The sequence below is a fragment of the Trichechus manatus genome, unplaced genomic scaffold, assembly GCF_000243295.1.
Source record: "Trichechus manatus latirostris isolate Lorelei unplaced genomic scaffold, TriManLat1.0 scaffold00098, whole genome shotgun sequence".
Classification (NCBI taxonomy): Eukaryota; Metazoa; Chordata; class Mammalia; order Sirenia; family Trichechidae; genus Trichechus; species Trichechus manatus.
The window spans coordinates 1266624-1280694 of NW_004444034.1; the positions used below are offsets into that span (position 1 = coordinate 1266624).

General features: G+C 40.4%; 1 protein-coding gene across 1 annotated transcript; it reads right to left on the reverse strand.

The window, feature by feature from the left end:
- Positions 1-1435: 1435 nt before the first annotated feature.
- Positions 1436-14045, reverse strand: HEY2 (hes related family bHLH transcription factor with YRPW motif 2). The gene is made up of 5 exons (XM_004382722.2): positions 13787-14045; positions 11782-11860; positions 11562-11645; positions 8941-9022; positions 1436-2267 (listed from the first exon to the last, which is right to left on the reverse strand). The coding sequence occupies exons 1-5, from the start codon at positions 13867-13869 to the stop codon at positions 1585-1587; spliced, it is 1011 nt and encodes a 336-aa protein (XP_004382779.1). The 5' UTR covers positions 13870-14045; the 3' UTR covers positions 1436-1584.
- Positions 14046-14071: the final 26 nt, after the last annotated feature.

A 14071-nucleotide genomic window follows, 5' to 3' on the forward strand; every position in this document is an offset into this window, starting at 1 on the left:
TTTCATGCACACTGTGAATCACATCAGCCAAACCACTTTGAAAGCAAAAAACAAAAGCCATGGTTTAGTTAGTAAATAAAGGCTCCACTTCAAGTTTCCATTCTACAAAGCAACTCATCCACATAAAAAGTCAAAAAGGACTTCATTTAATTAGTGATATATAAAGACTTTGCATAGAAAAAGTTACAAAGTAATGCAAAAAAAAAAAAACTAGGCACAGTAATTTTAAAACAAATATTTAAAAGTATAACTTTACATAATGTTTAACATTCTCATGTTTATTGCTTTCTCCACACAGCAGAGAAATGAAGTGCATAATAATACATGCTGTGTCTTTATCTTTCAAACATAAAATCTCACGTGTTCAATTTCCATGTATTAAGATTACTTTAGGTCAGAAAACAAAAGCAAGAAACAAAACCAAAACACCTTTATGTAGCACTAGTCTAAGCATGGACAAAAATAATTTATGTACATCCCATTGAATACATTCATCTTGATTTGGGATCAAATGCAATCACTAACTTGATGAAGAGCACTTAAGAATCCTGACTTTTCTCTTCCCAGTGCTCTCTCCCTGTCTCATCACCTCCAGAAATACAACTTATCCCAAAAGGTGACAAGAATTAGATATTACATGTTATCAGGAGAAAATGAAGAGGATAAACATATAAAAATTGTCCAACTGAAACTAAATAAATTAATCCAAACTCCTACAAACTGGACAGTTTTCAGGTTAGCATGAATCAAACAGTCTTGAGTGGGCAACACAGTAGCCAATTGCTTCTAGGTGTACTAGATAAGTGTATGGTTTGTATAGATATAAACAAGCACCATATTTTGAGCCACCAAAAAAGGAAAGAAAAATGCCTGGGGGTCTTGCAGGCAAGGCAGAAATGCTTGTTAATCCGAGCACTGATGGGATAATTGCTTATACCAACGCACTGCTAAACGTCACCACTTGGCAAGTCTGTACAAAGTAAGTAAACTAGATAAAACTAGGTCTTTCAACTTGAAAATTATTTTCCACAATCCTTTTGGCCAATAAAAACCTGTTGCTTTCACAAGAACACTCTTCTCTGGAATTGTATTAAATGTCTGCAGCCTAATGCAAGACTTCCGTCCCTTTCCTTTCTGAACCCAACCTCTACGCTCTTCTTGTACAATATTATATGTTCAGAAGAAAACTTTACTAGCTCAGGCACTTATGAAACATTAATTTTTTTCCCCATCCAATTTCAAGAGAATTCAGTCAGTGTATTTCTTGTCCACAACTAAGACACACTGATGCATTGCTGGATGGTACAACCCATACATTTTCCAGGAAACTTCTAAATGGAAACAAGAAGGAAGTTTTCAAAAGTTGCTGATGTCAGTTAGCAAGCTGCCTTAAAAAAAAGAGAAAAAACATAATACCACATTTCCACTTGTGAGGTTTGTGTCTCAAATAGCTTTATTGTTCCTTTGTGGATCTGTAGGCATCTGTATGGCTACCTTCTGGGTGCAGAGGTTTTAAGCTGACGCTGAAATGAAGGACATTCAATTACTATTGCAAGAAGTTCAAAGAATAGCTTCCTTGAAAACTTAAAAAGCTCCAACTTCTGTCCCCCAGGGTCGGTAAGGTTTATTTGTTCCACTGCCTGTCTGCTGAGGACTGGACGTGGCTGATACTGATAAGGGTGGGGTGATGGCTGTTGCAGCTGCCACTGCTGCAGCTGCGTTTGGGGGGAGCATGGGGAAGGCTCCGGCGAAGGACAGAGGGAAGCTGTGAGCAGCTGCGGTGGCTGCTGCAGCAGCAGCGTGGACGGTGGCCGAGAGGGACAAGAGAGACGTGGAGAGAGGTGGCACGCAAGGGGCGACACTGCCCGTTGATGGCATTCGGAGGGCAGAATCGGCATGGGCAAACGTGGCGGTGAGGAGAGCGGAGCCGTGGGCAGGAGGCACTTCTGAAGTTGTGGAGAGGCGACAAGGGGTTGATTCTGAGGCGTGGAGTCCGTTTGGTTGCAGCAGGGCCGTGGGAAGATGGTGGAAGGCAGCAGCCCAGTGATGCGGTTGTAGGGGGTGATGGTGGTGGGCCATGGAAGACGTCATTGCTGCCGCCTCCCGCTGGGAGGCGCAAGTGCTAAGATGAGACACAAGTCGCACACGCAGTGGGTCCGAGGAGTCCAAGCCTTCCACGGAGCTCAGGTACCTTGCCACTTCTGTTAGGCACTCTCGGAATCCAATGCTCATGAAGTCCATGGCAAGAGCATGCGCGTCAAAGTAGCCTAAAAGGGGATTGGTGCAAAAGAGGGGAAAGGAGAGATTGAGAAAGAAGGTGTCAGACAAAGAAGCAGCAGAGAGAGGATGATATAATTACTACCAGTAACTACCAACTAATGTTCCACTCTGTCCTTGAGATTTGAGTAGAATAATACTTCCTGAAAATTTTACCAGCTATTTATGGTTTTAATTATTGCAGAAGTTAAGAAAGTATACTTTGTGAGATCGGAACTCTTATGCACTGCTGGTGGGAATGCAGAATGATACAACCATTTTGAAAAATGATATGGCGCTTCCTCAGAAAGCTAGAAATAGACATACCATTCGATCCAGCAATCCCACTCCTAGGAATATATCCTAGAGAAATAAGAGTCATCACTCGAATAGACATATGCACACCTATGTTCATGGCAGCATTGTTCACAATGGCAAAATGATGGAAACAACCTAGATGCCCATCAACAGATGAATGGATAAACAAACTATGGTACATACACACAATGGAGTACGATGCAACAAGAAAGAACAACGATGAATCTGTGAAGCATCTCATAACATGGATGAAACTGGGGGACATTATGCTGAGTGAAATAAGTCAATCACAAAGAACAAATATTGTATGAGACCTCTATTGTAAAAACCCATGAAAAAGTTCACACACAAAATGTAACAACCTTTGTTGGTTACCAGGGATGAGAGGGGTGCAGGGGGAAATACTAAATAGGCAATAGATAAGTGGTATCTTGAGTGAAGGGTGAGACAGTACACAATATGGGGAAACCAGCACAACTTGTACAAGGAAAGGTCATGGAAGCTCCATAGATACATCCAAGCTCCCTGAGGGACTGAACTGCTGGGTGGAGGGCTGTGGGGACCAAGGTCTCGGGGAACATCTAGCTCAATTGGCATAACACAGTTTATAAAGACAATGTTCTACATTCTACCTTGGTGAGTAGCGTCTGGGGTCTTAAAAGCCTGTGAGCGGCCATCTAAGATACTCCACTGGTCTCATCCCTTTGGGAGCAAGGTAGAATGAAGAGAACAGGATAGAAGGAAAAGATTAGTCCAAAGGACTAATGGACCACAGCTACCAAGGCCTCCACCGGACTGAGTCCAGTACAGCCAGATGGTGCTCAGCTACCACCACTGACTGCTCTGACCAGGACCACAACAGAGGGTTCTGGACAGAGCTGGAGAAGGATGCAGAACAAAATTCTAACTCACACACACACACAAAAAAAGACCAGATTTACTGGCCTAAAGGAAACTGGAGAAACCCCGAGAGTATGGCCCCCAGACACCCTTTTAGCTCAGTGGTGAAGTCATTTCCGAGGTTCACCGTTCAGCCTGGGAGTGGACAGCCCCATAAAACCAAATGGGACTAATGAGGTACAGCAGTCCAGGGACAAGGGCCAGAAGGCAGAAGGGGACAGGAAAGCTGGTGATAGAGAACCCAAGGTTGAGTAAAGATAGTGTTGATGTGTAGTGAGGTTGTTAACCATTGTCATAGGGCAACGTGCACTAACTGTTAAATGAGAAACTATTTTGTTCTGTAAGCCTTCATCTAAAGTGAGAATAGCGGCACAATTGGAAGAGCGTAGTCTATGTCACTGGACTGTGCACGTAGAAATTTTTGAAATGGTGTACCTTTGGCTATGTATATTTTCACCAAAAAAAAAGGTCAAGAAGGGAGAGGGTTGACATGTTGTGGGGTTGTTAACCAATGTCATAAAACAATATGTGTACTACTGTTTCATGAGAAACTATTTGTTCTGTAAGCCCTCACCTGAAGTACAATTAAAAAAAAAAAAAGGGTACTTTGCAATTTACATGTGTGACAACTCTGGCAATGCAATATGCTACGGTTATTCTTGCAACCAAATATCACACTGGGAAAAAAATTAAGAACGTCCGTGTTTGAAGCACTTCTAGAAGGAAAAAAAGAAATGGTACCTCTCCTCTTGTACTGTGGGATAGTGAAATTCCCCAGCAAGCTTTTTCGTGGTAATAGAGTTCCAGTCTCTCTGTCTCTGTCACATGAGTGGAGATTAAAGGGCTTATCTGAAACATCCTCATTCTCTTAGCAGTTATAACAGACATAAGTGCATCTTAGCAGCTTTGAGGGCTTTCTTTCAGAACATGCTAAAACCTCATCTCTTAATAAGTTCATAAATGCTTTTTGACATAGTTTTGTATCAGCAAAGTGAAAACAACTTGTCATTACTCTGTATGAAAAAAGTTAATGAAAACAAAATGAGGCCTCTTTTGGGGAATTTGGTTACTAACTGGAAGATCTGGAACATATAATTTTCTTTTGAGCAACATAAGGCTGCTTACCAATATGAGCTTAAACCATCGGCCCTTGAGTGGATTCTGACTCATGGCCACCCCAACAGTGTCAGAGTAGAACTGTGCTCTATTTTCAAAAGTAGATCACCAGCCTTTTTTCTGAAGTGCCTCTGTGTGGACTTGAACTGACAACCTACAGTTAGCAGTCAAGTGCATTAACTGTTTGTGCCACCCAGGGACTCTGATATGAGATGTTATTGTTGTTAGCTGCTGCTGAATTGGCTCCCAACTCACTGCACAATGGGGTCAGCTGTGATGCACAGTGGCTAGTTTTTCAAAAGTAGATCACCAGGTCTTTATTCCTACTCTGTGTCAATCTTGAAGCTCCGCTGAAACCTTTTCAGCATCAGAGTAACACAAAAGCCTCCACTGAAACGCAAGCGCTGGCTGTGCTTGAAGTGCACTGGCTGGGAAGCAAAACCGGATCTCCTGCATGGAAGGTGAGAATTCTACTACTGAATCACCAGTGTCCTCTCCCCCCATGTGTAATTACTATACTTTAACTCCTAGTTTTCCTGAAGTTTAAGTATTTCTCTCCTTTATTGTTTAGACTACTTTTTTCTGGAATTCACCCAAGAAGTGTCTGTTAATTGTCTATTAATTTTATCAGTGTGTATTCATGCACCTCCCCATACCTATGATTTAGTTTTTATGCCATAAAAATGGCTGGAACTGTGTCACATTTATCATCTTAGTAGCTCTTTTTATCCCAAGACAATGCATTTGAATAAAAAATAGTAACGTCTGATTATTACAGTGCCTATTTAGAGCACAATAATAACCAGTCAACAAATGTCACCACTTTGAGTGTGTGATCTTCACTATGTACAAATGACTTTTCTGATTTCTTTTTCATTTTCTACTTTTTTTTTTAAATAGAAATTTCAAATTAAAAGTTTAGTCTACTCACTCTTGGGATGTGTATACATATGAATGAGAAATACGACATCAAACAAGGTTATTTTCATTGAAGGTTACTAGCTATATTATCTTTTTTATGTTTTTGCATTTATCATCTATTAAAAAATATTAAAAAAAATACTCTTATTTTGTAATCAGGTACTTTGGAAAAAGTAGTCATGTACATTCAGAGTCCTAAACCTAGAACATTTGGAAGTCCCCAAAAGATGTTTGGGGCAAAAATATATGCCAGCAAACCGATAACAACAACAGCACAAAGCTGATACAAAAGAATATTATGAATGCGGAAGACTGGCAACAAAAATAGTTATTATCCCAGGACTTTGGCTGAGTTAGCAAACAAAGCCCCTGGGACTACGAGGGAAAGCTATTCCTGAAGAAGATGCCTCCACAGAAAGCATTTCACACGAGAGTCATCAGGGCTATGAAGCCTTCTGACTTCCATGACAGAAAGAGAGAAGTAATCATTGAGTAGACAGAGTCCAGAAACGCAGACGGATTTACAAATTTAGATTACTCTGCTAAATTCTCTCTAGAAACAATTGCAATACTAAGACAGACCACAGAGAATGGACTAACAGAATTGGAACCCCAGGAGTCCTCCAAGAGTTTTCATGTGTGGTCACAAAGTAAGTGAAATTCGTGGTTTGCTAATTATGTAATATTGTATATGACTGAGTCCTCTGTTGCATCTAAGGAATATGTTGTTGTTGTTAGGTGCTGTCGAGTCAATTTTGACTCATAGTGACCCCATATGACACAATAGGGTCTTTTAGGCCGTAATCTTCCCAGGAGCAGATTGCTACGTCTTTCTCCCATAGAACCACTGACTGGGTAAGAACGGCCAACTTTTCAGTTAGCAGCCAAGCATTTAACCACTGTACCACCAGGGCTCCTAAGGAATATAAATGACGTAAATCCTATCCTATTGCTAAATGCAGTGGGAAATTACGATGAGTACCTGTCTCCTACAAATGGATCTTGGGACAACAATAATAGCACGTGTCCATACCACTTTCTGTGCCAGCACAGCTCATAGGGTTTAGGTGAATTAACTCCTAACAACCTTGTGAAATGCACACTATCACTGTCCTCATTTTGCAGATGAGGAAACTGGAGCTCAGAGAGGGTTAGTAATTTATCCAAGGTCACAGAGCTAATAAATGACAAAGCCAGGATTTGAAATCGGGCAACCCAACTACAGGATACACGCCCCTCATCAATACACTCTAAGGCCTCTATAGCAATTGCAAGTCTTCAACAGCATGAGTCCAAACTGCCAGCCTCTCTTCTTATAATTGAAGGCCAACACACCCTCCTACACAATGACCTCTCTAATGACCCAGCAGTCAGATGACTTGTATGGAGCCTGCTTGGAAATGTCTGCTCATAAATAAACTATTTTGCGATGATTTTTAGGACTGTTCAGGTAGCCAAGAATAGCAACCAAGATGGAACTCAGTTTTGATAATAAATCATAAAAATAATATTACAATTTATGCCAAATATTTGAAGCCCTGATAAGAATTCTTAGCCTTGTGGCTAACAATGCCAAGAAAGGTAGAGCAGTCAAACAACTTTTCTTGCACCATCATTACTTCATTCAGTCTCCTAACATCAGTAGGGAGTAGTTGTGGACACAGAATCACGGGGTTGGAGGGGGCTTTGGAGCTCACAGTGCTCGTGTAGGCCCCAAGGTACAGCAGAGAACATCTGCCTCAGGTCAAAGTGAGGCAGAGGCCAGGCTGGGCTAGATCACTGCTTCCAACAATTTAGTTCTTTTCTCTACAATGTAAGAATGTTTGCATTCTGTGCTTCGGACTATATTTTAACAAGCAGAAATCACAATTCCATCCTTACTCCTTATCCTTTCAGGACAGTTTCTAGAGAATGTACAACCTGGGTAGGTCACATCACGTAGGGTTCCCTGTACATGGATCACCGCCAACCTGACACAAGTAAAAAACAGTTGAGGTCAGGGCTCTACAGGTCCTCACTAGTACAGCCATGTTGATGTTGTTGTTGGGTGTCATAGGGTTGATTCAGACTCACAGTGACCCTATATGACAGAGTAGACCTGCCCCACTGGATTTTGTAGGCTACAATCTTTATGGGAGCAGATTGCCAGGTCTTTCTCCTGCAGAGCCCACTGGTGGGTTCAAACTACCGACCTTTTGGTTAGCAGCCAAGCACTGAACCATTGGGCTACCACAGCTTCTTAGTACAGCAATACCAGAGTTAAATACTGAAATACTTCCATACCAATCGGTGAACAGTCACTGCCCTCCAATATCATGGTGATCCCATGTGTTACAGAGTAGAACTGCTCCATAGGGTTTTCTTGGCTGTAATCTGTCGGAACCGACTCAACAACACCAACAAACCACCATCTTTACCAAAGTAGATCACCAGGCCTTTCCTCTGTGGTGCTGTTGGGTGAGTTCTAACTGCCAACCTTTTAAGTTAGTAGTCAAGTGCAAATCATTTGCACTACCTGAGGACCAAGATATTAGGTACTAAAAGGTTAATGCTGAACACAGAGAGGCCTCTAGGATTCAGTTGCAGCACTTAGCTCCTTGTGATACCTGCTTTTTAACTCAGTTCTCAAATATACTGAATAACATTCTTGGCTAAGGTAAGTATCAAAGACCTCCTTGAAGGGTGAAAAAAGGATACAAAAGGGCAAAATCTAGTCTGAGTGATGTGTGGAGGAATTGGATAATTATATTGGAATTTCAGGATTTCAAGTTTATTTCTGCCAGGAGGTGAGAGTCGCTTCCTGATGACCTTGACAATCCCTCCCTCCCTAAGTACCTATCCAGTACGAAAGACATCACCCAGGGCACTGGGTCCAGGACACCGGCTCCAGTTTTCTCTCCCCAGGAGTGACTCTGCTCCATTAATGGTTTCTAATCCAGAGATACACTACCTGCACTTCTCATGTTCTGCATGATTTTAATCCAAGAAAACTCAAAATCTGAAAACAACAATGAAAATAATTCTAGAGTCACTTCCTTTGGAATAACCCTTACATTGAATCCTAGTCCTGACTTAATGGGAAAAAAGGAAGAAGAAGAGAAGAAGAAAAGAAAAACATTGCATCTAACCTCCTGTTTATGTTTGGATATTTGTATATTTGTTTTGTCTTTCTGTACAGATTCCAGCATGCTCTGCTTAAGTCCCAAACGAATCTCTGACCAACCTACTATGAATGAAACTTTACTCCCACAGCATTATGAAAGCAAATACAAGCCTAGGGTCAAGTGCTTCTTTTATTCCAGAAGTTCTTTCCCACGAGTTCAATCCTGCCATTAGCTTGTTAAAGAACTGTTCAGCTATGACTTCCTTACAATATTAGGGGGAAAAGATGAAAAGGGAAAAAGGGAAAAAATGAAGTTACCTACTTACCTTTACCTCCTGTTGCCTGAAGCATCTTCAAATGATCCACTGTCATTTGCAGTATTTCAGCTTTTTCTAATTTTGCAGATCCCTTTATTGACAAATAATAAAGTCTTACAAGTCCTACAGCAATTAATTTGGAACATTTTACACTGAATTTTGCATTATAGTTTCAATTTTCCCTCTCATTAAAAAATTCTAAATTTAATTTTTTGCACACAGAAATATCTGAATTGTTTCTAAACTTTACATGAAGCACTGATTACTATGTCACATCTAGTGACAGGTATTTGCTATTTTAACACTTAAAGACTAAAAGAAAGCATAATAATTTTTTTTATCATAAGAATAATTATACCCCTAAGGTGACTCTATCAAAACTGTTACAACTGCAAAAATCTCAAATTTTGCATCCAATCCCCACCTTGGGATATAATATATTTTATTTTCTTAGGGGACATTGAACAGTCTCATATGACACTGAAGTCTATACCAGTTGAATACAAACATTAGAGGATAAGGAGAGAGGATTTTAGCAAATTATTGTTAAAAGTAAATTTTTCAAAAACAGAACATTCTAATAGGTCTTTAAGGTAATTCATACTAGACCACTGGCAAAAATAAATAAATAAACCAAATCAAACCCCTTGCCGTCGAGTTGATTCCGACTCATAGCGACCCTACAGGGCAGGGTAGAATTGCCCCTGAAGGTTTCCAAGGAGCAGCTGGTGGATTCAAACTGCTGACCTTTTGGTTAGCTGCTGAGCTCTCAATCATTGCGCCACCAGGGCTCTGAGACCACTGGCAAGCAGAATCAAAAACAAAAAGGGGAAGACTTGTAAGGTTTTTCCCACTAATTACCAGCAGGTGTCACTGTGAATTCCAAGATCAGAAATGAGGAGAAGGAATATACTCCTTACCAAGGAAGATTCGTAAATGCTTACAGATTTCTGAATCATTTGAAAATAATCTTTAGTAAGATTGTCTAAGAAATATGTTTGCTTATGTTCATCACCTTTTAAAATAAGGTAACCCCTGGAAACCAACTGAAGTAGAAGAATGCAACCTTAAACTGTCTCAGAGGGCTGTGGGTGGCTTCTAATTTCCTGGAAGAGCTCAATAATTAAGCTAATCTATATACACACACAAATATATACGTGTGGGTACATATATACATGCATATATATTAAAAAGGACATTGAATTTTATTTTAGGTTCCTATGCTTTACTTGTTTGGCGAAATTATCAGCACCCAGTACATGGTAAGGGTGCCAGAGTTATTTAACTGCTCTAAAAAACATTCTTCTAATATTGTGACAAGGCCAGCTCACTAGAGTTGGTAGCCAAGCCCTGAAAACGGGAAGGCCTGTGTTTATGGTAACTAACTGTCAAACAACTGAGGTTAGCTTTTAAGGTTTGTTTTAAGTCAACATTTAAGGGGGAAAATCTAACAAACCAAGAAAAAAATCACCAAACTGACTGCTCCTCATAACCGTAGATGTTTCAGTACGCAGTTTTAAAAACATCACTGATTACATTTTCATCTGCAGCCTGTAGTCACTGAAAATGCTACTAATCAAAACTACAATTTCTACATTACATTTAGCTTATCAAAGACAGTCTCAACATATAAAATGGGTGTCTTTCTTCTCTTATAAATGTATAATCAATAGCATATTACATCCTGTTCTTTTGTCAATGTTCTTTTCTGTGAAGATGTACGAAGAGTTTCAGTCAAACTGACTAATAACAAAAACTGCAGTTTCTGACTAATTTCCAATGGCTTTGTAGGGCGTGTTTTATAATGTTTTCGGGTTCATGAAGTAAACAAAATAGAATAAACGAGCAACTGCTATCTTATTATTTTCAACAAGGATATTCTGCCATATCTTTTGAAAGATTCTCTTAGAAATCTGTGCCATTAGCCACTGCAGCAGGAAGAGAAACATGACTTAAATTACAAACGGCGATTTAAACTTGGCTTTCTACTTTTCTAAGTGTGCAAAATCATTTTTTGTTTTTGTAATGGAATGCTTCAATTTCTGAAGGGGGGATCTATGGCTAATTTGATTTTCACCAAACTTCCAAAAAGATTACCCATATCAAATATCACTCTTTAACATGGGGATTAAAAATGAAAGCAACTGTTTTGGTAAATACATTTTATTAGTATTATTATTTAAGAAATAGAGCTGGATATGTTACTTTCTAGGCTTTGGTTATTTTTTAAATAAAAAGCTTACTTTTTTTTTTTAACAATTTGAGACAGAAAATGAAATTTCATATATGTTCTTTTTTTTTTTTTTAAAAAAAAAAAAAAGAATACTACATACAGCATTGTTTTAAACAAAACCACTACTGGTTTTCATAGAAAGAACAGAGAAAGCATGAACACTATTACCCTTAGGGGGAAAATAAGCAAAAGAATGGAAATGTTTTTAAGCTTCATGATGGATTATGTTTTTAATAGTTTTGCCACAACAAAGCATTTTATTGAAATAGCTGCTCTACGCCAGATCAGGGCACATACACCATTATTTTAACGAGCTTTAACAAGAACCCACATTCCCAGATGAGAAAATCTGATCGTTTGAGATTATAGGGGTGGGGTGAGGGTAGGGGTAGCTTACTTGTTTTTCAAAGGCAGTTGGCACTAGTCGTCTCAACTCAGATAAACTGTTATTTATCCGATCCCGACGCCTTTTCTCTATAATCTATCCCAAAGAAAGACAAACAACAATAAAAAAATTTATGAATAAACAAATTATAAAATTACTTATAATGGAAAAATACAACTGTTACACTTTAGGCTGAATTATATGAAATAAAAAGAAAAAAAAAATCACATACCCCTCTTCTTTTCTTTCTTGCCATAATCTGAGATGTTGTTGTTGGAGAATTTGATCTAATCACAGAGCTAGTACTTTGCCTATGAAATAGGAAGAGTATGTCAGGTGTTGCATTCACAGAACAACCATTTTTTCTAGGTACTTGACAACACCATTAAGTATTCAGAGTGACTGTACAGTTCATGTATGTTATTTTATTCTTAACTCTTGCTTTACGTTTAGCATACTTTGCTTTCAGCCATTCTGTCTTTTCCAGATAGGAATTATGCCTTTTTATTTTTTTGTAAATGGATAATCCAGATGACAAATCCATTGGCAAAACTTCCCTAAACTTTTATTAAAGTCTCCCAGGGCAATAATTATGGGCAGTTAGGATGAGAAGTTAGATATTAGTACTTCCTAGTTCCACTCACAGATTTCCTAAGTCAACTATTCTCCTTTAATAGCATCTGTCCTGCTCCCTCCTGTCACACACCCTGAACAAAACACAGCTATCTCAAAATAAGGGTCATGTTAAGCACCACTATCAAACAAATATACAGTCATCTCATGTCAAAGTGTTGTCCCTAGATGCAATCTTTAAAATAAACAGAAGTTATCTTACCATTTCAAAAGATCAGTTAGTCATATCCCACGATAGCGGGGAAAACTGACAAATCTGATGTTTTGTACACTAATCCTCCAAAAGAATGTCCCAAATTAAGTATGTCACTGAGAGGAGAGAAAAGTTGGATCAAGGACTAGGTAAATGTCTTAGTCTGAAAACGAAACTGTAGGTGAGTATCTCTTAGTCTTCAGTCTAAGCTTAAACCTCTAGGAGATGCAATTCATCATGAGTTTACTAATGAAAAGACATTTTATGTTGAAACTTCAGATTATTATCTTGTTATTTTTATGATCCTTCCTAATGTGTATATCTGTTTCTCTTCATAATTCATGGGTACTATACTTCTTTATGCTCTCAAAATCTCCAGGTTCATTATTTGTTCTCTTTTTAGAAATGTTGCACACACCAGGTTCCTATTACCTCACCTTCTCACTTCTGGATCTTATTTCTAAATTAATTGTCCCCCTCATTTCCACCCCCTCCTGAGCTGGTTTCGCATTTTCCGTGACATCTTCTGTTTTTCAGACCTCATTTATTAAGATGGCATAATGACTCTAGCAAGTAGATAGGTACTTCGCAAACAACGTTTCTTTCATGTAAATATCTTTGCTTTTGCTGATTTCAGGAGTTGGTTTGTACATATTAGAATAACTTTATCAAAGAAAATCGGTTTTCCAAAGGTAGGAAAAATTTGTTTCTTTGAGTGACAGCTGCAGATAAATAATTAAGGTGCTTCTGGGATGCCAATTAGAAGCAATTATCATTTGACCCGCCTTGGCACTAAAATGCCTCGGTTATCTCCCTGTCACGGGAAAGTCGAGCTCTGGCTTCTGCGATCACGACCCCGATCTCTTCCAGATTTATGAACAAGCAGTCGAAGAGATGTTAACTGAACCGATCCTTACATTTGTCACTCGCGCGTCAGCCCAGTCACACGCTGTCAACCTGGAAAGCGCAACCCTACTTAGCCTAGACATCACAAACTGCTTTAACTTCTCCAAAGAGCAAGTCGTGTTTTTAGTCTCTCTAAAAATAAAAATACAAAAAAAATCGATTTGTTTTGAAAGTCCCCCCCAAATACAGTCTCAGTGGCGTCGCCGGGACGCGCTGTTCTGCGCGCTCACCCGCTGACAGCGGGGATCCTCCTTCGCCAGCCGCTGCACCTCTCCTTTCAGTCCTGTCCCCGTCCTCCCCTCCCCACCTGTACGGTGAAAAGCGACATCCCTCGCCATACCCCAATGCAAGCTCAGTGCGCGCCCACCAAAGTTTCTCCTGCAAAACATTTGCCCGCTCCTCCAAGACGCCGAAGAGAACAGCCTCGAGATTTCCAACGAGCCGCTATGCACAAAGCTTTCCGACGCCCTCGGGCTCCGGGCAGCCCCGCCTAGCCCGCGCTCACCCGGAGTAATTGTTCTCGCTCCCCACGTCGATGGTCTCGTCCATGTCGCTCTCGGAGGTCGTCTCCTCGCACGGGCGCTTCATCGCCGCGAAGGCGGCGCGGGGGCGCAGCCCGGCCAGAGCTACGGACGCCGAGCAGCGTTGCGACCTCCCTCCCTCCCTTAGCCCGGCAGGCGCGGCTCACGCGCGGCGCGGTTGGCTCCTCGCAGCTCTTTCCCACGCCGCAGCCCAGCTCTGCTGCAAGTGCTGGCGCCGGCCACACCCCTCCGCGCGGGCGGCGGCCCCC